Source organism: Elephantulus edwardii, unplaced genomic scaffold (assembly GCF_000299155.1).
Source record: "Elephantulus edwardii isolate Elephantulus edwardi_28Jun2011 unplaced genomic scaffold, EleEdw1.0 scaffold00051, whole genome shotgun sequence".
NCBI classification, from domain to species: Eukaryota; Metazoa; Chordata; class Mammalia; order Macroscelidea; family Macroscelididae; genus Elephantulus; species Elephantulus edwardii.
Window position 1 is genome coordinate 3,489,686 of NW_006399801.1, and position 21,409 is coordinate 3,511,094.

General features: G+C 36.9%; 1 protein-coding gene across 1 annotated transcript in view; it reads left to right on the forward strand.

Moving 5' to 3' along the window:
* The first annotated feature begins 345 nt into the window (after nt 1-345).
* LCA5L (Leber congenital amaurosis 5-like) overlaps nt 346-21,409 on the forward strand; it is a 31,079-nt gene continuing 10,015 nt past the window's right edge. Inside the window, exons 1-3 of the mRNA XM_006886711.1 lie at nt 346-664; nt 7,943-8,457; nt 11,674-11,811. Of these exons, the coding sequence (XP_006886773.1) occupies nt 346-664; nt 7,943-8,457; nt 11,674-11,811 (972 nt within the window). The remainder of the gene's footprint in view (nt 665-7,942; nt 8,458-11,673; nt 11,812-21,409) is intronic.

The window sequence follows — 21,409 nt, forward strand, 5'->3', positions numbered from 1 at the left end:
ATTTAAAAAAATTTAAAAGGAAAAAAACCCACTTGGGGGGGCAGTGGAACAGGGAGGAAATTATGAATCAATTAATGAATGGAAATCCAAGTTCTTTGTTAACTTTCACTCTGGACAGCAGAAGAACATTATTGGCTGTAGTGGACTTGAGCAGGACAGAAATAGTGAAAATGGCACAAGATAGTGCAAGGTTCACATCTTTTGCTCATAGGGTTACTATGAGTCATAGTTAACTTGATGGCAATTATCTATTCACAGTTAAAGAAAATATAGTAAAGCACAGTTCCCTTTTCATGTCAATCTCTTTATATTTTAAAATGTATTTCTTTTATTAGGTTGTTTACTATGTCTTTGGTTGATGCAACAAAAGCAAACCTAGATGAGCACTTGCCCAGTGTGAAATTAGAAAGCAGTAGGAAGTCCACTGAATGTGAGAGGAGCCTAGGCCTGGATGATGTGCCCAGGAACAGTAGCAGTGCTGAGAAGAGTGTGGATTTTAGTCAGTGCTCCTGCAGAAGTTCAAATTCTCAATACGATTACTCAGAAGACTTTCTCTCAGAATATTCAGAAACAGCTGATAATAGAAATTATATAGAGCAGCCTGTGGTAAAGGAAAAGAAAGAGGAGACGAAAAAGTATGTATCTAGATTTGCCCAGCCTAAAGGTAAGAAGCACAGACCAGTTTCTTGTTATTGTGACGTTATTCCTTAATGTAATCATATTTTAAGGGATCCTTTTCTGTTTTATTGGTTTTGGTATTGTAAAATTTGTATTTGTCAACTTTTATAGATGAATTGTAGAAAAATGTAGAAATTCTGAATAATTGCAAAATAGAAGAAACTTGAGCTTAGAATGTGGAAACGCGAGAGCCCGCTAGTGATGTCAGTCCCGTTTTTAGTTAACAGGTGGTCGTATTACCGAGTACCACGGTACCTGGATTTCACTGGCTTCTTGCCTCTCATCTCAGCTGAAGAACAAAAGTTTGATGTGCCAATGAAATGTAAAAACTTATCTCAGCAGCCCAAGAGGATGGTCTCCAATTCTGGTGAGGCACGTTGGCAAAGACAGTCTTTTGAAACATGTTTCTAATCGCTGTTAATAATCATTTCCTTGAAGATTTTACAAATTTTACATATGCTCAGCTTCTCCCTTCCTTACACCCTGAAATGCTGGGCTTGCAATTTTTCCTCCATGTGAACAGCTGTCCTAGCCACAAACTCTTCTACTTTGCCCAATAGAACTTCCCTCAGTCAATAGGTGGCAAAACTTACTAAGGGCCTACTGTTTGCAGACACATCTATCTCCTGCTGTCATATATGCCTGTATTTTTTTACTCACAGTCTGCTATTACCAGAGGTGCTAAGGCCCCTATGCACCACTTCTGGGTATGTCTGTAGTAATCAGATTCCCCTCTTCGTAATTATAAAGAGGGATCCAAGATCCATTGTCTGTAAGCCTCTTGAAAGACTATGTATTTTCTGTGTATATTAGTGTTTGGGAAGCTACAGCCTTCATTAGATTCTCAAAAGGTTAAAACAAAAACAAACCCAAAACCTTTTTCTAGAGAGATGGCGTTCTATACCCACCTGATATTGCCTGGGGGCAAAAGATGAAAAGTCCAGAATCTCACGGTGAGACTCTGTCTCTAGGAGTCTGTTTTTGGCATTGGGGGGGGGGGGATTTACCAAAACAGAACAACTTGCTTAGGTTCTATTATACTATAGTTGCATAGTACTTCATCTGAAATTTGAAATTTACAAATCTTTGGAAACTCAACATTTTTCATATTTGGTACCAAAACCTTTGAATCAACATGTCGTTGTTCTGTGTGATCAAGTAAGAACTGACCAGCTGACCCTCCAGCAGGTTTTTGGAGACTATAAATTGCATTAAAGGAGACTACCCCTCCTTTTGTGGTACAGCTGCTGAGACTGATCTTTATTTTTTTTATTTTATTAATTTTAATGAACATTTACAGATATTTTGAATTTCCATTCATTCATTGTTGCACTTTTCTCCCTGCCCACCCCTCCCCCCCCCAGTTTGCTCCTCTCTTTGAAAAGTAAAAGAAAAATTCTTCATTGGTATACATACAATCACACACACACACACACACACAAAATGATACACACACAAACACACACTCCCCACTGTCCCAAGTACACTTCACTATGCAACCTTAATTCTGGACTCTTGTGATAATCATAATACCCTATTATATATCACTTTTAAATTGTTCTCTCCCTCATCTGTTTCAATGCAGTATACATAATTTATCCAGTTTGATCTTTATTTTTTTTAACTTAATCTAAATAGTCATATGCTCCAAAACAATTTTCTAATAAGAGGACACTGTCCAGCACTCAGCTCTGGTGACCCTGTGCATTAAGTGTTGTATTGCTAATCCAAAGATTAGAAGCTTTTGGCTGGGATTGGTGAGCAGTGGGGTGGAATGTTGATTCACCAAGGGAAGTGAGGCGATGTGATTAGGCCTTCTATTTAAAAGTCCTTTTTGGTCAGCAGAATGGTGGGTGATTTTAATCTGTGGCCCTCGGGCCTCACTTAAATTGGTTTTTGTCAAACATTCTTCTAAGTGGCATAGCACTGGTCTGTGCATTGCTGTACATAGGTAACTCGTGGTTGCTGTGATGCTAAACACTGTGACACTGATGTGTCACATGTGATATTGGTTACCCATAGTGGACAGTGTTTGGTGGCACTCTCGATGAAAACAAGCTTGGAAGCAGGAATGGCATCCACTTCTGAAACGGCTTACTTCCAGAAACTCTATGAACCTGGAGAAACAACCAGTTATACAAGTGTTCAGGTCTTTCATTCATAGGGTCGCTATAAGTCTTCTACGACTCGACAGAATTTAACAACAACAACAATCCAAAGGTCAGCAGTTCTAATCCACTATTTACTCCAAGGAGAAAGATTGGCATTCTGCACCCAGAAAGATTCATGACTTCCTAAACCCAATTAAAAAAAATAATTACTGAATGTATGAGTGGTACCAACTCTACAAGAGGAACTATATAAAATACCATATTTGTACCTAAAAGAGAAAACCCCAAATTCTAAAGCAATCTGACCCCAAGGACTTTTACCAAGTATGATAGATATATATCCTATATTTTATAATTATTATAAGCAACTATGTAAGAAATAAATTAACATGTATAAAATTACTTCAATAAGAAACTAACTTCATTTTTTTGTTCTTAACGACTTATTAACTTTAAAAAAAGAAACTCCTTTCATTTACGCAAATACACCCAGATATTTGTTGGATATGGAGCTCTGGTGGCCTAGTGTGTAAGGAGTTGTGTTCATAACTCTAAGGCTGCACCTCGCTGGTGGTTCAAATCCACCAATTGTACTGAGAGGAAAGATGAGCAGTTTTCTCCCATGCTGTTTACAAACTGAGAAAGCAAACCTACTAGAGGGTCAGCTGTGAGTAAATTCCGATGTGACAGAAATTAAGTTTTTCCCTTTTATTGCTATTTATTGAGTGTTTTATGCAATGTACCTGTTCACAACCTGGAAACAACCTAAATTTAGTCATTCACTTCACAGCCAGGTAGATCGTGAGTTCCATTATCTGAAGGAATGAAAAGTTTGGTTGGATATCCTTTTCAGATTAATACTCTGTAATTATTTAAATGAATTTTTTATTCATTTTTAACCTAAATCTTATATTTACAGAGATCTTTGTATATGATAAACTTAAAACATTCATGGCAACATCAAGCTTTGTTACAGAATAATAATCAAAGTTCATCTTTTATTATTCTAACCTTATACAGATCTTTTTGTGTAAATCTTTGTCCAAGAAATATATGTTCCATCTTGAAGAAAAGTAATTCTAGCCCAAAGCAAAGAAACTGAGTGTTGCAAGCAATGTAATTCCTTCTCAAGTGAATGCTCAGAACTCTTAACCCTTTCTTGTCTTGTCAAAGTAGATCTCTCTCTGGCCCTCTATGTCTGAAAGCACTTAATTAAGAACTACCCAGAATTCACTAAGAAAATGTAGGCAGTGGAGGTTATTTTATGGCAGAGAAGATGTATAAGAATAAATTGAGAATTCTTGGACTTCAAATTGGTGGGATTGTTGCTTTAATATTGGGGATTTACTAAATCAGTTTAAATAACAAGCAATATATTTTCTATAATTTTATATTCATAACTTGCTATTTTCCACTTTTTGGAGAAAATAGACTTTCTATTTTATAGAAAATGATCTTTTAAGTATATATCCTGTTAATTGAAAATGTTCTTCCTTGCTATATGTGTTAATTTTAGTCAATATGTCAAATTAATTGACATAATGTTATGTGCCATCACCCTCCAGTTGGCTTTTAGAGGCTGTAAATCACACTAGAAGATTTGCCCATCTTTCTCCCACAAAACTGATAAGTTGCTTGCAAATTTTAAAAGTAATATACCAAATAAAGTTATTTTACTACATTCAGTTGCATTGGAACCACCTTTTGTGCTTGGAAGACAGTTAAATAAAGTAAATAAATAAATAAAGTTAATATAAAGTAATATACATTTAATGTAATTAAATTTATTATTATTTAATTGTTTATATAAATTAAATTAAATATAAAGTAAATCAGTAAATAATGGTAGAAGATCTAAGGTAATGTTATTAAAGAGACACACTCCCCAACTGACTGATGCCAGAAACTACAGAAACAGTGAAGAGAAAAGGCCTTGCTTTTCATTTCGCCTTTACTGTGGCCACTAGAAGAAATTCATCTCTTTGAGGCTGAAGTATCACGTAGATCCCAAAGAGTGATAAAAGAGCCTGCTAGAGGGCAGAACCAGCAGGAAGGAGGAATGGAAAGATGTTTTAGGATAAGGAACAGGCTCAGGGGTGAGGAAGTGCAGAAATGGGATAGGACAGGTGGTAAAACCAAAATGGGCAATGGGGAAGAAAAGGAACTAGGATGAGGACAGGGAGAAAAAGGGAAGGGAACATTATGGAAAGAGAACCTAATTGGAGACTGGATTTTTAAAATGAGGAATGGGAGTACAAGGTGAGCCTGGAGAAATGGATCAGAAGTAAAGAAAACAAGGGCTAGGGCTCATGAGCTTGCTGAAGAGTGTGGGGACGTTCTTAGGACCATTCATAAGGGTATATCTCACTTTAAGTAAAATAAAATGTACTGTTTTGGGTCACTATAGATAGTCTTAAACATATGTTTTTTGTTGGGGATTTGGTTTCAATTTTTGTTTTTGTTTTGCTTGGACCAATACTTGATGATTTAAGTCAAGTCAATTTTAGTGAGTGTTTTGTCTCAATGAGTTAAAAATTAAGTGCTCGGAGGAGCTTATTCAACTAATTTTGTCTTATTAAGTAACATAAGATAGACATATTAAATTACACCATTCTTACTGTATGTATGTAGCAAAGGATTATGAGATATAAAGTCTTTGTGCATTACCACTATAATTAATTTTAATAGCCATGGCTAAATAAAGATGCATGATGTTCCAGTATTAATTTGTTCTGTATCACTCAGATACAAGTAGTATATTTACATTTCTGAATCGAACAAATCAAATATATTCCCTCCCTCTGATCCATAGAGTTGACAAGAAGGAAGTTCAGTCACAAGTATGTTTGGGGGATGTATTGGGAGGCTTACACAGATTAAAACATTTGGGGAAAGCCCTCTGATCTTTAATCCTTCACACTCATTACTTACCTATATAGGTTCATCTGATCACTAGAAGGCTGGAGTTTCCTTTTTCTTCAAAGTTATCTCCATCCTCTGTGAACATCTTAACTCCTGTGCCTTTGACCAATGCCGCCATGGCCATGGTGTTTCATATCCAGGCACTCTCTCATGCTAACTTTGCTTCTTGTCACTTCCTTAAACCTCCAATGCCCTTATACATTACCCCTCCCAACCTCCCCACTCTACTCTCAAAGAAATATTGCAGTCATACAGGGTCAGGCCACCCATGGGTTGGAAGACAATACAAGTTAGGAGTCAAGTTTAGTCATGTTAGTCACAGTTTAGAACATGTCAGTCCATGCCCACTTCTGCTTCAAACCATTCAGATTCACCATGGCTGGCTCTAGAGGTCCCCTAGCCAATGTCCTAATTAGCAAACTGTCTAACCTCAGCATAACTCTCAACATCTCTTCACTGTTATTCTGCTAACAATCCCAGAAGCAGATCTGGGATTGCTTCCCAATTTTTATTGTTCTCAAGAAAAAAAATTTTGTGCTAAAATACTCTTATACAAAACTGTGGCACATAGGAAATCGTAATTCACAGTAAGAAAATGAATACCCTTGAAGGCACAGCTGTGGAGATAGTCCATTCTATGATTGTGTAAAATCTATGTAGTCTACCACAGTCAAGGTTCAAAGGCTTTATCACCAGAGAACACATTATGTTTTGATTGATTGATCATTTTTATCATGGGCAAAATAGCCTTTCTTGCTACCTAAACCAAGCATGAGGAGCCTCTGGGTAGCAAAAACAAGTACTCAATTACTGCCTGAAAGGATGATGGTTTACACCTACCCAGAGGCACCTTAGAAGGTAGACCTGGTCATCTGCCTCCCAAAGTAAACCCTGGGGAACAGTTCTACATTGAAAATATAAGGTCACCATGACTCAGCATTGACTTGCTGGCATCTAACAACAACATAACAAACACCTTAGCACACATGCCAGATGATATGGCTACACTGGGGCCAAAAGGTTAAGATTAGGACTAGGGTTACAGTGTCTACTAAGTGCCCTTCCCTCTCCAGGATAAAGACCATATGTTTGGGGGTTTTTCAATTTTAGAATTCAATTTCACTCTCTTTCAAGACTATCATTCACTGATAAGTGAGCACACATGTATATATGATTCAGATACATACATATATGGGCCTTTGGCATAGGCACACATGCATGGGTTCTGTCTTTCCACTTACTAGCCTTGTGATCATTGACAAGTGACATCTCTTAGCATCAATTTTTATCTTTATAATGGAATAATAGTACAGTGATGCCTCATAGATATTTAGCAATGAATTCAATTTTGTATGTTTAGTGCTGAATATAATGTTGTTTGAATATTTTTTAACAATAGACACATGAACACTTTCTATCTGCTTAATTTAGTGCTAACCAAAGGATTAAAGAAAAATGGCTTGGTTGCATGTATTTAAAGATGGAATACTTACATACTGTGTGAGTAGTTTAACAGCTTTTAAGGATCACTTTGAATGTATGAGATGTTCACCTTGGACTCTTCCTTATAACGTGTTAGAAGGATTACATCAGATAATCTGTAAAGCATTTAGGTCAATGCCTGACATATGGTATGCACTTAGTAAATGCTAATTATGGTAATTATAACTTTTGTAGTAGAAATAAACAGTATATAGTGTTTTTAAAAGTCTTAATTTTCAATCTGTACTATGTGGCTTCATTGCTATATAAACTTGGACAAGTGACTTAAAATTTCTAGCTACTAAAATAGAAATACTACTATTCTTAAAATTGTATTATATAAGATATCTATAGGGGAGCTCTGGTGGCCTAGTGGCAAGAAGCTGCAACTACAATCCCAGAGGTGCACGGTTCGAATCCACCAGATGCTCTGCCGAGTAAGGAGGGGCAATCTCCTCCTGTACCAGTCAGATCTGATTTGACGGTACACGCACACAAAAATAATATTAAAAAAAAAGATATCTATAATATGAAGTACCAAGACTAAACCTTGGCCAGTCATTAAATGTTAATTGTTTCTCCTTGTGGCCCTTAGGTTTGTGTTTGTACATATATGTAGATGTAAATGTATATGCATATGCATATGCATATGTATGCATATATATGTATATGTATATGGGAGGGAGGGAGATAAGAAATATATTTGCCTATCTCTAAATATTACTAAAGTTGATTTTCTGCTTACACAGGCCTTAAGGAAATCTCAGTTGAAAAAAAGCACAAATGGAATGCATCATATTTAAATTCTCAAATCAAAGCAGTTACCCAAAGGAGAGATACTATGGCTCATCGCATAATGTCCGCAAGACTTTATAAGATTAAAGAACTGAAAAATGATTTAGCTGATATACATCGTAAATTGGAAGCCACCATGATAGAAAACCAGTTTTTGAAACAACTTCAGTTTAGGCATTTAAAAGCAATAGGAAAATATGAGAACTCGCAAAACAATCTTCCTCAAATTATGATTAAACATCAGAATGAAGTAAAAAGTCTAAGGCAGCTACTTAGGAAATCCCAGGAAAAGGAAAGAACTGTGTCTAGAAAACTTAGGGAAGCTGAGAGTGAACTATTGAGGACTAAGGATGCCTTACAGACACTGCAGAAACTTTCAGAAGACACAAATCTTGCAGAAAGGGAAGAACTTACTCAAAAACTGTCTATTCTCACAACAAAACTGGAGGCAAATGACAAAAGAATACAGGTCTGTATTTCAGAGGCCCAGAAAAGTACACACAAATCCTGCTTGTCACTCCCTATTGAAGCATTCTGCCCAGAGCTGTACTGGTGACCCAGAGGTAGCACCTTTCTAGAGGTCTGAGTCCACTAGCAGCTGTGTGAGAGAAAGATAGGCAATCTGCAATTTGTAGCCTCCAAAAACACACTGGAAGGGTTCAATGGCAATGAGTTTGAGTGAATTTTTATGAGTTGTTTTGCCTGCAGGCCACACTAAACATGTTTGGTGGGGCAGAGGAGTTGAAAGACAGAAAAAGCTCTGGACTGGGAATATCCATGCTGTTGTCATAGTGAGCAAGAACCCACTCTATGGCTCGGCTGATTTACCTGGAAATAATCATTCTTTGAACTGACATGGCTACCATTGCTTTGGTAGTTTTTTCGTGTGTGCTAAAAAAATTATGCTGTGTTGTGTAAACTCTTTTAGAAACCACCCCTCTACCAAAGTGTTCATTAAAAGAGTACTTCCTTAAAAACTTAGCCAGTGCATGTATTCAGTCCCTTCCCTTTAATTCTGCCTCATTAGTTTGACCAATCATTTCAACACACACATTTGCAGGATTTGAGATAGAAGAACATTTCCCAGTGAAAGTCCTTGAAAGAAAGAGTTGAAGAAACAGTTTGATTTTATTAATAATATATAGTTATCAGTAGGTTAGAGTTTGTCACAAAGGATGATTTAGAGAAATGCACCGATCATATTAAGAATCTTGCCATATATTCTAAATTAAAATAGGTCTCTAAAGACAAAAAGAGGGATCTCTGGTACTGCGCTGCAGTCCTGAAGGCACATGGTTCGAATCCATCCGCTGCTCCAGGAGAAGGATGGGCAGTCTCCTCCTGTGTGATTAACTGCCTCTGAAAACTGGCAGGAGAGTCAGCTATGAGTCATTTCTGACTCGACGGTAAACAATACCACAAAGACAAAAACAAGGGTCATTTATTTACTGCCAATTCCTGGTATTTTAAAAAAATATTTTATATTGATTTGCATAAAAAATTTCTACTCTTGAATATTAGAAGCAAGTATTTTCTATGATCTTGAAATAAAAAGGTAAAAAGTTCATTCCATCCTCCTTTTTATATCAGTTATTTCTCCTAATTAAATTCCCTCTATCATCAGAGCAGATTTTCTCAAAAAGAATAGAATGTAAGTTACAGACATTAATGAGCAATCTTATTTTCCATCTTTGTAAGTAGTTTTCCACATAAATCTATCATATAAAAGTAAAAGGGGGGGTTCATCTAAACAGATGAAACAAACCTGAAATTATTAAAACATTACTCACTTTTTTTTTTTTTGCTAAAGGAGCAAAATGTTTTGGACTGCTAACTAAAGGGTTGGCAGGTCAAATCCACCAGCCAATTTGCACAGGAGGAAGATGGGCAGTCTCTTCCTAGAAGGATTTAGAGCCTCAGCAATGCCGTAGAAGGCGCTTGGCTCTAGCTCAGTGGAGTGGTAGCCCATAGCTCTGTCTCACACCAGCTTCTGGGTCTCTGCTGTCACTGCCACTTCTGCCAATGTTGCTGTCTCATTTCACGTTGTCTGTAGTCTCATACCGTGTCTCTCTGGTGTTTTAGTTGTCTCTGGTTCTTCCAGAGATCCAAGTTCAAAGGATGCACTGCTGCACTCTCTAGTTATGAGGGTTTTTTGAGGTTTTTACCTTTTTTTATTTTGTGTGTGTGTGTGCCCTCAAATCAGATCTGAATGGTACAGCAGAGCATCTGGTGGAATCAAACTGCACACCTCTGGGATTGCAGTACAGCTTCTTGCCACTAGGGCCACCAGAACTCGCCTACTTCTTGTGTTTTTATGATAATAAAATTCCCCTGTTTGTTGAAGCATCTCAGTTGATGTTCCATCAGTTGTGGAAGCATTAGGTTTTGCTAGTGGCTTCAGTGTAGCTCAAACTTCTTCGGTCTCAGTGATTCTTGACCACATATTACCTCCCAGTTTTTTAAATGTTAACCAATCCTTTTTTTTTTGTACAGTAACTACATATTACTGCATCATATATTCCTTTTATACAGTGACTGTGTATTTCTGCATCATTTTCTTTCTCTCTCTCTCTCTCTCTCTCTCTCTCTCTCTCTCTCTGTGTGTGTGTGTGTGTGTGTGTGTGTGTGTGATCAACCGGAACCAACTCATAGCTGACCCTACAACAGGTTTTCAGAGACTGTAAATCACAGAGGAGGAAATGGCTATCTTTCTCCTGAAGAGCAGCTATGGTTTTGAATCACTTACCTTTGGTTTGGCAACAACTAGACCCCCAGAGCTCCCTTTTTGCCCTTGGTATCCTTCAGTGTTGTAACTCGGGTCTTAAATTTTCTTTTGTTATTTATCTCTTTTTTGTTGTTGTTTATATTTTCTACTTTCCTTATCAAAAATGTATTAATGTTATGTTAGGAGAAACTCTAAAAAGTCTTTATTCAGACCTTCAAAGTACGGATCATTGCATTGTTAGAGTGAACATGCAACATCAGTACTGAACAAAAGGGTTATGGAGCAGTTTTATAATTCATGTGGATAGGGTAGAATGAGAGTCCATAATTTTGAATCTCATTTACCTGTGAATCCCTGTGCCCATATGGGTTTCACTGATATTAGAATGACTCTTTACAAAAAGAGACTTGGAAGGTTTTTAATGAATACATTATGCTAAGATAATGGTTAAAATATGTCATTCTTAAAACATGACATGGAATTCCATTTCTTTTCAAGATTTATTAAAAAAAATTATCAAATTCTAAAATATTTAAGAAACACATTTTTAAAAATATTATCTTTTTCTCAAATTGAGATCCAAGATTTATCTTTTTGTTGTTGTCATATGTAGCTTAAATTTATGGGCCTTATACATTGTCATTGTTCCTCAAATACCATACTGTCAAATTAACATTTTAAACTTTTCATTGTTGTTGTATACCGTCGTGTTGGAACTGAGCCATAGCTGACCCTCCAGCAGCTTTTCAGAGACAGTTAATCTCATGGGAAGACATTGCCCATCCTTCTCCCATGGAGCAGCTAGTGACCTCAAACCACATGCCTTTAGGATTGCCGAGCATCTTCTTGCCACTTGGCCACCAGAGCTCCCCATAATACATGTAGTTATTTCCAATTTAATTGATGTTCTTAATAATACTACATCAGTTACAGAATAGTTGAAATATGTACTGTTTTCAGAGCTTGGAAAAACAATTGAAGTTGAACAAGAAATCCTTTAATCGGCAGTTGGCTGCTGAGAACAAGAAGACTTTAGCAGCACAAACAGCTACAAAGGCTTTGCAAACGGAAGTAAAGCACCTTTCTCAGAAACTTAAGGTATTTTTTTCAAACAAATTGTTGTTTTAAAAAAGTGACATTCTCTTTCCCAACATAGCAAAGTTATAGTATGTCTACAATATCTTTTAGTTATTTTTATAATCATTTACATTAATATATTTATCAAATTTTCTCCTCTTAAATTATATGAAAAAATCTAAAATTATCAGAATGTGTTAAATAACATGGTAAATATATACTGTAATTAGAAAAGTAAATTCTTTTATTGCCTTTCTATTATTTTTCCTCATCATATAAATCAATATTACTTCTTTATGTTAATACTTTAACTCAAAATAAGTTTTCTAATTTTAAAATTAACTGAAAATACAAAATTTTACGTTAAAATGTAATATATTTATTAGGGAAGGGGTAGCATGGAGCATGGTATTGCAGTTTAAGTACCTGGGGTCAGTGAGTGGCAAGTTTGTAAAGAGTCTTGCAGCTAACCAAAAGGTTGGAAGTTCAAACCCACAAGCCGTTCGAAGGGAGAACGATGAGAAAAGTCTACTTTCCTTAAATGTTTACCCCTGGAAACCTTCAAGAGTGGACTTAAGGTGGAATCAATTGTAGAAGGTGGCTGAGAAAAAGGTTTTTAACACCCTGTTAAAAAGATTTCACTTTTTAAAAAATCTTTTATTTTGTTTTCAGTGAAAGTTTGCATATCAGTTTACATTCATTCAACATTTTCTATACAAACTTTCAGTGACATAGATTATATTCTCCTGAACATATTCAGAATTTCTATTCTAGTTACTCCATTTCCATTAACCTTGCATGTCTGCCCTCTTACATTATTTTTGTCAATCTATTCTTTTTCTAATATGCAGCCTTACACATTTGAATTGTTATGTAGCCATTTTTAAAAACTTTTTATCTTTTTTCGTGCTTACAAAGCTTTGAGTTTTTGTTAAAGGGTGATGAAAAATTAGGAAACAGTAGTAATGGTTGTATATGATGAACATAGACAATATTACCGAATTGTTCTTGTAAACACTATTGTTGTTTTGATTACTGTCAAGTCAAGCATGACTCACAGTGACCCTATTAACAAAAGACCTGAAGCCTTTCTATAACTATCGTCATTTCTCAAAGTTCATAGATTTTTCCAGAGGCCAGTGGTTTAGGAAATGGATGCCACTTCTGCTTCCAAGCCTGTCTTAAATTGGGAGCTCCACCATGAGTAACTGTTATGGCATTTGACACTCCTATGGCACAAGGTTCAACATCACAACAAACCCAGGTTACCTCAGTACAGCAGATTGAGAGAAGAGTTCTGTACCACTTAGAAGAATGTTCCTCCAAAATATAATAACCGACTTTGAAATACAAAGGCCCTCCATGAGGTCTTGTTAACTCTAAACAAGAGGCTTAAATGAAACAAAAAACAAACAAAAAAACCCCCAATATATGTATAGTCAATTGAAAAATTGCTTCTTTAAATCCCCATCCATGTAGTAAACAAAATGCATCAACACTATTGAAACACCAGTGTAATGTTATAAAAGAAAATATCAATGAAAACCCAAAATCTCTGTAAATGTTCATTAAAACTAATAAAATTTAATTTAAAAAAAGAAAATATCTATGCATCATTAAATGGAAAAGCAATATGATTTTGAAGTTTCCACTCAAATGAGAAATAAATATTAAATTATATATTGAAACAGCAGATGTCTTGTTTTATATATATTTTTACCACTAAACATATATACATGTCTGTGTGTGTGAAAATACATAATGATTTATTCACTTCCAGTTTACAGAGATACCATATGGTTTCAAAGACTTTCCTCTTTATGGAAACAGACTGTCATACCTCTTTCCCATGGAGTGACTGATGGGTTTGAACTACTGACTTTTCAGTTAGCAGTCATGTTTTTATCCACTAAGCCACTGGAGATGTGATAGAGAGAGATACTTCTAACAGAAGAAGCTTCTCCAGAGGATACATGGACAAATACAATAGGCAAAACTAGAAAATTTTTATAATTTTTTTTTGTTTATTCTTTTCTTGTGCATGTACGGTAAAATCAGATCTGACTGCTACAGGAGAAGATTGTCCCTCTTCCAGCAAAGCATCTGGTGGATTCGAGAAAATTTTTATATAGATAATAGAAGAATGTTTTTTTGTTGTTGTTGTGTGCCATTGAATCAACTGAGACTCATAGCAACATTGGGAACAACAGATCTGAACCTGGCCCTACACTGTGCCATTTTTATAATCTTTGATATACTTCAGCCCATTGTTACAGTCACTATGTCAGCCCATCTTATTGAGAGTCTTTCTTTCTTATACTAATCCTTCACCTTTCCAAGGATGATGTCTTCCTCTAAGGATTGACCCCTCTTTTAACAACACGTCCAAAATATGTGAGACGAAACTTCACCATCCTTGCTTCCTCAGAGCACCCTAGTTGCATTTTCTTCAAGATATACTTGTTTGTTCTTTTGACAGTCCATGTGATATTTAGTACTCTTCTTCAATACCACAACTCAAAGGCATCACCTCTTCTCCTGTTGTCCTTACTCATTGTCCAACTTTCAAGTGCAGTAATCAAAAAGACCATAGCTTAGATAAGGCAGGCACACCTTGGTCTTTAAATTGGCATCCTTGTTCTTCATAACTTTGGAGAGGTCCCTGACAGCATATTTTTCCAGTGCAATACATCTTTTGATTTCTTGACTCCTGTGTCTAGCCGAGTAAGATTATATCATTGACAACTTCAATCTTTTCTCCATCTATTGTGATGCTGCCTATTGGCTGAGTGGTAAGGATTTTGGTTTTCTTGATGTTAAAATGCAATCCATGCTGAGGGCTTCCGTGTTTGATCTTCTGCAACAAATGCCTCAAGTGTTCCTCAGTTTCAGCAAGCAAGGTTTTATCATTCCCATAATGCAGGTTCTTGATGAGTCTTCCTCTAAATGTGATGATGCCAGTTCTTCTTCATAAAGTCCAGTTTCTTGTATGATTTTTTTTCAACATAAAGAATATGTGTAGAGAAAATTTACAGCCCTGATAGTGCACACCTTTCTTAATTTTCAAGCATGCAGTGCTCCTTTGTTCTAATGGCACAACAGCCTCTTGGTCTAGATGTAGATTTTGCATGAGCACAATTAAATGTTCTGAGATTCCCTTTCTTCTCAATGTTATCCATAATTTGATCCATACAGTCAAATGCCTTTGCATAGTCAATAAAACAGACAGCTCTCCTTCTGGTATTCTCTGCTTTCCACCAAGATCCGTCTGACACCAGCAATGACATCCCTGGTACCACAGCCTCTTCTTAATCCAGCTTGAATTTTTGACATTTCTCTGTCAATTTATTTTTCTAGATGCTTTTTAAATGCTCTTCGGCAAGATTTTGCTTACATGTGATAGAATTACTATTCCTCAGTAGTTTGCACATTCTCTTGGATCACTTTTCTGGGAGGAAAAGGAACAAATGCAGATCTCTCACAGCCATTTGACCACGTAGCTGTCTTCCTGATTTTCTGGCACAGCCTGATGAATGCATCCAGAGCTTAAATCCTGTGGAGCACTTCTACTCTGTGACAAATGAGGCCACTATGAATCAGGGAGCTCAACTTAATGGTGGCTAACAACCACAAGGTATTAATTTGGCTCTAAGCAGCGATCTCCATTGACTGGTAGCATCATAAGAGAAATCACAGGCATTATACACAACAGCCAGGTGCACACACTATCCAAACCAAAAATGACCTAAATCTAATTGAACATTTAGATCAAACAACTAGTGGAAAAGAAATATGGGAATACTGCATGGTTCAAAATCAGGTAACATGTTAACTAGGATTGTATCCTTTCTCCATACCTATTCATTCTTTTTGCTGAGAAAATAATTTGAGAATCTGAACCATAAGAAAAATAATGTGATATCAAGATTAGAGCAAGACTTTTTTTTTCTATAATTATATTTTATTAATTTTCATAAACATTTACAGAGATTTTGGGCTTCCACTCATTCATTGTTGCACTATTCTCTCTACCCTCCTCCCAGTTTGTTCTTGTCCAAATGCCACAGTGCTTGTCAAAGCCAGTTCTGATTAATCTTCTTTGTCAGTGTGTCCTTTGCCATTCCCTATCACTCCTCCCTGAGAGAGACTTCACCCTGAGTCATAAGGAAAAGGGGATGGCGTATTCTCTTAGCTACTTCCTGCTGAAAAGGGACACTGTGGGTTTCAGGGTGAAGATCTTCTCTCACTACTCTAAAGGGCCCCTTTGGCAGTAGGAAACACATAGACTATTATGGAGATTGATTTTGGAATTTAGATGCACTCTTATTGATTGTGGTTGGCTGTACATGTTCATATCCTTGAAGATGTATCATGGGGGTGTTGCAACCTAGAAGACACAAATTTGACTAACAAGTTATAAGTACATGAGTCCAAAAATTATGGAAAAGTAAAAGAAAGGATTCTTTCATTGTTTTACAAACCCTCCCCCAGGTCCCCTCCACCACGTAGCCCTCGCTCTAAGATTAGAGCAAGACTTGCTAATAAGCTAGGTTATGCAAATGATACAAGCTGCTTTCAGAAAGTAAAAAAGACATAAAACACTAAAGAGCAGTATGGATTTCATCTTAACAGTAGGAAACTGACATTCTCACATCTGGACTAACAGGCAACATCAAAGTAGAGGAGAGAAAAATGAAGTCAACTATTTCTTTTCACATAGATCCACTATCAACACCATAACAGTGAAGAAATAAAAAGACTTCGGTAAATCTGCTGCCAGGGATCTCTTTAAGATGCTAAAGATTAAGAAGCTGCACTGCAATCCCAGAGGCACATGGTTCAAATCCACCAGATCCTCTACTGGAAAAGGAGGGGCACTCTCCTCCTGTACCAGTCAGATCCAATTTGATAGTACACACACAAAAAAATTGTAAAATAAACAAGACGCTAAAGATTAAGATTGTTAGTTTGAAGACTAAGCTGTGCCTAATGTAAGTCATGATATTTTCAGTTGTTTCATAAGCATGAATAAAGAAAACCTAAGAATGCTATTGTGCGCCTACCAAAAGGAGTTTGCGCATGACAGACATCCAGGCTTTGGTATTTTCAATTGCTTTCTATCCATCTTAAAGTTGGACAGTGAATAATGACGACAGAAGAATTGCTGTCTGTGAATTGTGGTGTTGGTGAGTAGTACTGAGTATACCATAGGCTGTCAAAATGACAAATCTGTTTTTAAGGAAGTTCAACTAGAATGCACTTTAGAGGCATGGATAGTGAAACTTTGTCTCATTTACTTTGGGCATATTTTCAGGAAGAACTAGTCTGTCGAGAGAGAGATCTTCCTGGGAAAGGTAGAGGATCAGCAAAAGCGAAGACCTTCAACACAATGGATTGGCAAAGTGACTATCATAGAAGGCTTGTGCATGATTGAAATAGTAAGAATGGTTCAGGATAGGGCCAGACTCAGATCTGTTGTTCACAGGATTATTATGACTTTATGGCACCTAAAACAACAAGGAAGCTGTAATGGCCTAGAGGTTAAGGATCTGTGCTGCCACCTCTAGGCATATGGTTTGAATTTACCAGTTGCCCCATGGGAGAAAGATGGTAAACCTCCCATGTAATTCAAAGCCTCTGAAAACCTGTTACAGGGTCCGAAAGATGGGCAGTTTCCTCTTGTGCAATTTACTGCCTCTGAAAACCCACAATAGGGTTGCCCATGAGTAGGTTCTGACTCAATAGTACATAACAAGAAAAGAATATTTACACACAGAATCATTCTTCACTGTTAATCAGGGATGGGAAGTGAGAAAGAAAGGAGTGAAAATTAATAGATGGTATGGATGACGAGAAAGGCAAAATACAATTGTTGATTGAAACGATACCTTAATCTCTTGTCATTAGTATTATAAAACAAAATAACCATGAATAATTGAATGATAAACCAGAATGATTTGTAAACTTTCACTCAAGACACAATAGAATTTTAATTGTTTTTTTAAATTTAGATACTGATTTTGTCCTACATTTTAACAAGGCTCACTTGTGGTAGCTTCTCTCTGCCGCCCAAAGATGACAAGAAAAAGAAAGATGTCAAGAAGCCAGTCGGCTAAGAAGGACAAAGACCAGTGAACAAATCTGTGGGCAAGACCAAAAAGAAGAGGTGATCCAAAGGCAAAGTTTGGGACAAGCTCAAACTCACTAAAGAAGTTCCCAGCCCCAGCTAACAACCCCAGTTGTTGTCTCTGAGAAACTGAAGATTCGCAGTCCCCTGGCTGACGTGGCCCTTCAGGAGCTGCTAAGTGAAGGACTTATCAAAACAGAGCTTCAACACACAAAACTCAAGTCATTTACACCAGAAACACCAAGGATGATGATAGCCCAGCTTCTGCGGAAGATACATGAACATGTCCAACCAACTAGCTTTTGAAAAATAAAACATTATTACATTTTTTAAAATGATACAGCATCATCTAGACTATGGGAAACTACAAGGCAGATAATCCAGTTTCTTCAACTAATAGAATAAAGTAATAGAGATGAAAAACCTATGTTGTTATGTGCCACCATGTTATAACCATCTATCTCATAGCTGACGCTCTAGAGGGTTTTCAGAGGATATAAATTACATGGAAAGAGACTGATTGCCCATATTTCTCCCACAAAGCAGCTGATGGATTCAAATGACCTATATCTGAGTTAGTAGTGCAATTCCTTACCCATTAGCCCACCAGAGCTCCCTGAAGAACCATTATTGTTGTTGTTGTTAAGTATCATTGACTTGAAAATTACTCATAGCAACCCTCTGAACAACAGATATGAACCCTGCCCCCGCCTCCCATGCCATCCTCACACGTCCTGACACACTAGAGCCCATTGCAGGAGTCACTGTGTCAGTCCACTGGGTGAAGGTCATCTGCTTTGCTGACCTTCCATCTTTCCAAGCATGCTGTCCCTCTCCAACCAACAGCCTCTCCTAGCAATATGTCCAAAGTATGTGAGACGAGGCTTCATCATTTTTGCCTCCAAAGAGCACTCTGGCTGCACTCTCTCCAAGACATATTTGTTCTTTTGGCCATCCATGGGATACTCTATCCAAGACCACAGCTCAAAGGCATCAATTCTTCTTCTGTCACCTCTGTAGATTAAGAAAAAAAATACAAATGAGAAGCAATACATGGAAAAAATGTTCAACATCACTGATCAATAAAAAGAACATTCAAACTATTATTGAGTTCCTACTCCGTGAGACCTTCCATCAGGTTTCTGAGGCTGTAAATATTTTTTTTTCTTTCCTTTTTTAATTTAATGAAAGGTTAGAGACTTTGGAATTCCATTCATTCATTCTTGCACAATTTCCTCCCTGCCTACCCCTCCCCCCTTGGTTTGCTTTTATCTTTGAAAAGTAAAAAAAAAAAAACAAACAATTCTTTCATTGTTTTACAATTGCCACCGTGCCCCCCCTCCTTCACGCCACTGTGTAGCTTTCATTCTGGACTCTTATTGTACCAATAATACCTAACCATATATCCCTTGTAAACAATTCTCTCCCTCATCTGTTTCAATGCAGTATACATTATTTATCCCGTTTTTCAGTCTCCCCTCAACCGCGATGTCAGTCCGTTTTACAACAGCTGTACTATGCAATATTTGTCTGTTGTGACTGAGATATTTCACTCAACATAATGTCCTCCAGGGTCACCCATTTTGAATAATGTTTTACGAGTTCCTTGTTTTTCAATGCAGCATAGTATTCCATTGTGTGAATATACCACAGCTTCTCTATCCATTTGTTTGTTGATGGGCACTTAGGTTGTTTCCACCTCTTTGCTATTGTGAATAAAGCCACAATAAACATGGGTGTGCATATAACTGCTTGGGTGGCGGTTATGGTTTCTTTAGGGTAAATTCCCAGTAGTGGAATTGTTGGGTCAAATGGTATTTCTATTTGCAACTTTTGGAGAAAGTGTCATACTGCCTTCCATAATGGTTGCACCATGTTACACTCCAACAAACAGTAAATGAGGAAGGGTTCCAGTTTCTCCACAATCTCACCAGCATTTGTTTTTTACTGTTCTGTTAAATTTTGCTACTCTTACTGGGGTGTGATGATATAGTTGTTTTGGAGGCTGTAAATCTTTATGAAAGGAGACTGCCCCTCTTTCCCAAGGAGATGGTTTGGAACTACCAAACTTTGTTAGCCAGATGCAATCTGTGATTATATTTCATTACAACCATCTCCATGAATGTTGACTGTGGATCCAAATAAAATTAAATCCTTGACAACAAAAATCTCTCTTCATTTATTGTGATGTTACTTTTTTGTTTTGATATAAGAGGTTTTTTTTCTTTATGTGGAGTCTATATTGTGAAGGCTGTAGACTTTGAACTTGTTGCAAATCAAGATCACAATGGGATACTACTTCACACCTGCTAGGATGACAGAGATTAAAGAAAAAAAATCACATGTTAGATCACAGAAGAATTGGAGCTACCTTCTTTTGCTGGAGGTAAGATGGTAAAGTGGTACAGCTAACAGGGCAAGCAGTTTTGCAGTTTGTCAAAAAGTTAAACATAGAACTTCCATATGACCTAGAAACTTCACTCCTCAATAAATTCCCAAGAGATTTGAAAGCGGTGACACAAACAGACCCAGGAGCCCTAATCTATGGTATAAATAGACTAACAGATATAACTGAAAATGCATCAACAGAGGACAAAGTAGATGACTGAGACCTCCTAAAAATTAAATCCTTCAAAAAAAAACTTCTTTTAAAGAGTAAAGAGAGAATCTACAGACAAGGGGAAAATATTTGGCAATGACATATCTGATAAGGAACTTATCCCTAAAATATATAAAAAACTACAAAACTTCAGCAAGAAAAAGACAAGCCAATTACAAAATGGGCAGAGGACATGAATAGACAATTTACCAAAGGACACATTCACATGGCCAACAAATACAGGAAGAAATGTTCCAGATTCTTAACTACAGTTGTTGTTAGGTACCATTGAGTTGAGTACAAATCATAGCACCCATATGAACAACAGACCAGAACCCTGTCCTATCCTCTGCCATCAGCATCGTCTCTGATACACTTGAGCCTATTTCTGCAGTTAATCCATTTCATTAGAGCTCTTCCTTTCTTTAACTGACCCTCCATTTCTCCAAGCATGATACCCTTTCCAGGGAGTAGCCTCTCCGTGTGAGAGATGAAGCTGAACCATCCTTGCCTCCAAGGAACACTTTGGCTGTACTTTATTTAAAAAAAATCTATTTGTACTTTTGATAGTCCATGGGATGTTCAGCACTCTTCTCCAACATCACAACTCAAAGGCATCAATTCTTCTGTCATCCTTACTCATTTTTCAGCTCTCAGATACATAGCAAGTGACTGAAAAGACCCTGACGTGAATCAGGCACACCTTAGTCTTCAAACTGACATCACTGACCTTCAGTATTTTGGAGAGGTCCCTGACAGCAGATTTGCCCAAAGGAATTTGTCTCCTGATCTCCTCACTGCTGATACCAAGGGTGTTGATTATGGATTGAAATAATATTAAATCATGGACAGTTTCAAATTTTACTCCATATATCATGATCTTTCCTGTTGGT